The following is a 2,881-nucleotide window of genomic DNA, read 5'->3' as shown; positions in this document are numbered from 1 at the left end:
ACCCGTCGATAATATACCTGGCCCGTCTGCAGCGATCAGACCAAATACACAAGAGTTAGCCGACAACTCACACAAAAACGACCCTGTGGTTAGCAAAAATACTAGTTGTAGCAAAACTGCATATGCCGCAAATCAGTACACGCTTTTAGTTAAGAAAGTAGTGCACGTCAACTCTTGTCAAAACAAGAGCAACACCATGCCTGACTCAGTTTCTATGTCGTCTAAGAGTGTTCGATCATCCGATCAACCTTTTAACAATGCAAATTCGGCAAACCAACAGTATAGTTACAAAGTGGCTGCGAGTTACTCGACAACAGATGCTACAGCGCCTAACAAAACCTCACCTGAAATGTCTCCGCCCAACGAGGATGATAATGACATCTTTGAAGGTGTAACGTACAAGCGCAATGCCAGATACTACATATCAGGAGTCGGTAACAGATCAACGCAACCAGGCATGCTTAACTTCCTCAAACCTAAAGGAATATCTGTCTCACACTGCGTGTTTTTTAAACCGAAATACCCTGGGTCTCGTCGCAATGCAAAAATTAATGTAGCTCTGTCTGACGCCCAAATCGTGGAAGCACCTGGATTTTGGCCGCACGGAATCTCCTGTCGATTGTGGATGAGTGAAAAGGAGTGGGAATCAAAGATAGCGCAAAGCAGACCTACTGAAAATGGTACCTCAGAGGAGGAAGATTGGGAGACCGAACACTCCTGAATCACTCGTTCTGCAATATAAAAAGTATTTTTTATATCATTAAAATGTCTAATTCCATAAACATCTTGACCTGGAATGTCCGTGGTGTCATATCGTCGTCACTTTGTTTATCGGAACTCTTAGTAAAATCAAAGTGTGACATTGCAATAATAACAGAGCATAAATTAAAATCAAGCTGTGACAATTATCTGGACTCCATATGTTCAGACTATTGTAGTCTCACACGTATAGAAAAATCCACTAACGAAACTCTATCCGACATTTGTCGCTTTCTGGGCAAGGGTGGAGTAAGTATAATGTACAAGAAAGGAATCCAGTTCTCAGTTGTCGAAATCACTGACATTAGCTCTACTCGCATTATCGGCGTAGAGCTCAAGCGCTACAATCGAAAGTCGTTGTTTATTTTTAGTGTACATCTTCCGTCGGATAGCAATACACAATCTTATGTTGATGAGATAAACTTACTTGAAGCTTTATATAACCTCTACTCTTCCTATGGTGATGTGCTTATTGGGGGCGATTTCAATGCTAGTCTTTATACCAAAGACTACTCGCACTGTAACTTGCAGAAATCAAAAATCATGAAAGACCTTATTACTCGAAACAACCTGGCATGCCCGAACATAGACTTTAAAACAAGTGGATCAAACTACACGTTTAATACGACACGAACTACATTAGACTACATAATATGCAGCAAAACTCTGAGCAATTATGTCGTAATCTATCATGTCTATGAAGAGGGTTCTTTCAGTTCTACTTCCGACCATCTGCCAATCTGCATGGAACTACAAACTGACATCAAAACACATGTTCTATCCAAACCATCTGCCTCGCTTCCAGCCTGGCATAAAGCCAAACCAGACCAAATAAAGGAATACGAAAAATATATCCGTAATCATGCAAACTTCCAAAACATAAGTCTGAAAACTATAGATGATCTGGACAAGTTCTGCACAGAGTTAAACTCTGTGCTACATTCTGCATCATCACTTACTATCCCCACGGCAAAGTACAAACCCTTCTTGAGGCCAGAGTGGACTCCCAAAGTAAAAGAGCTACACGATACAGAGCGCCAAATGCGAAGGATGTGGATAAATGAAGGTCGCCCTCGAGGAATGACACACGACTCTTACAAAAAATACAAACATGCAAAACGAAACTTCCGGAACGAACTCAACGACGAACATGATCGTTACATGTCAAGTGTTTTTAAGGATATAGATGAATCATCAGAGTGCGATGTTCGCCTTTTCTGGAAGTTAATCAGACGACTGAAACCACGTTCTTCTCGCACTTACCCTGTTATTGAATACAATGACGAACAATTTGACGACCCTCCTGGCGTATCTCTCGCATTTGCAAAGCATTTTTCAGACATTTATAATGCCAAAGAAAATGCAAATTATTGTTCAGACTTTCTCGCTTCAATAGAAAACCGTTATAGTGAACTCGTACGCATATCGAGATCAACAAATGATAGTTTCCCAGGAGGTCCCGCGACCGTTAAGGAAATACAGAACATTATTCGTAATCTCAAGCGCAGAAAAGCCCCTGGTCTTGATCTCACTCAAAACGAACATTTAATTCATGGCGGTATACAAGTAGCTAGATGCATTGCTCTCAACTCTTCAATGCAATTCTGGAAGTCGGATATGTTCCATCCTGTTGGAAAAAAGACCTGATTGTTCCCATCTATAAAGGCAACAACAAACCTCGAAAATCTCCCGATAGTTACCGACCAATTGCTCTCCTCCCATGTGCGTTTAAAGTTTTTGAAACATTTATCCTCACTAGAATACAGTCAAACTTATTGCAATCAATATCTTTCCCATGCTCTCAGCAACAAGGCTTTCAAGAAAAACTTGGGTGTCTAACAGCTTCCTTCAATCTACAAGAAACTATCCATCACAATATTGAACAAAACAGCTCTGTTTATGTTGCCTTTTTAGATACACAGAAAGCTTTCGATACGGTATGGAGGCACGGTCTCATGTACAAACTTCACGAACTCGGGAAATCGGGCACAATGTGGTCTTTGATAAATGACTGTCACTCCAACACACAATTTTCCGTTGTAGTAAACCAGACCAGCTCCCAGTGGTTTCGAGTATCCCAAGGCGTTCGACAGGGAGGCGTACTTTCGACTTTCCTTTATCT

General features: G+C 41.1%; 1 protein-coding gene across 1 annotated transcript; it reads left to right on the top strand.

Moving 5' to 3' along the window:
* Positions 1-765: 765 nt before the first annotated feature.
* Positions 766-2,406, top strand: LOC134238510 (uncharacterized). The gene has a single exon (XM_062720637.1). It carries the CDS (start codon positions 766-768, stop codon positions 2,404-2,406), a length of 1,641 nt encoding a protein of 546 aa, XP_062576621.1.
* The last annotated feature ends 475 nt before the right edge of the window (positions 2,407-2,881 follow it).

The sequence above is a fragment of the Saccostrea cucullata genome, unplaced genomic scaffold (genome assembly GCF_032062105.1).
Source record: "Saccostrea cucullata isolate Sc308-1 unplaced genomic scaffold, CSIRO_AGI_Scuc_v1 ctg3361, whole genome shotgun sequence".
Taxonomy (NCBI): Eukaryota; Metazoa; Mollusca; class Bivalvia; order Ostreida; family Ostreidae; genus Saccostrea; species Saccostrea cuccullata.
Note: the sequence above shows the minus strand (reverse complement) of the source record. Positions and strands in the feature narration are given on the sequence as shown.

Coding starts and splice junctions, on each gene's coding strand:
- LOC134238510 (XM_062720637.1), top strand. CDS start 766: ATGTCTAATTCCATAAACATCTTGACCTGGAATGTCCGTGGTGTCATA.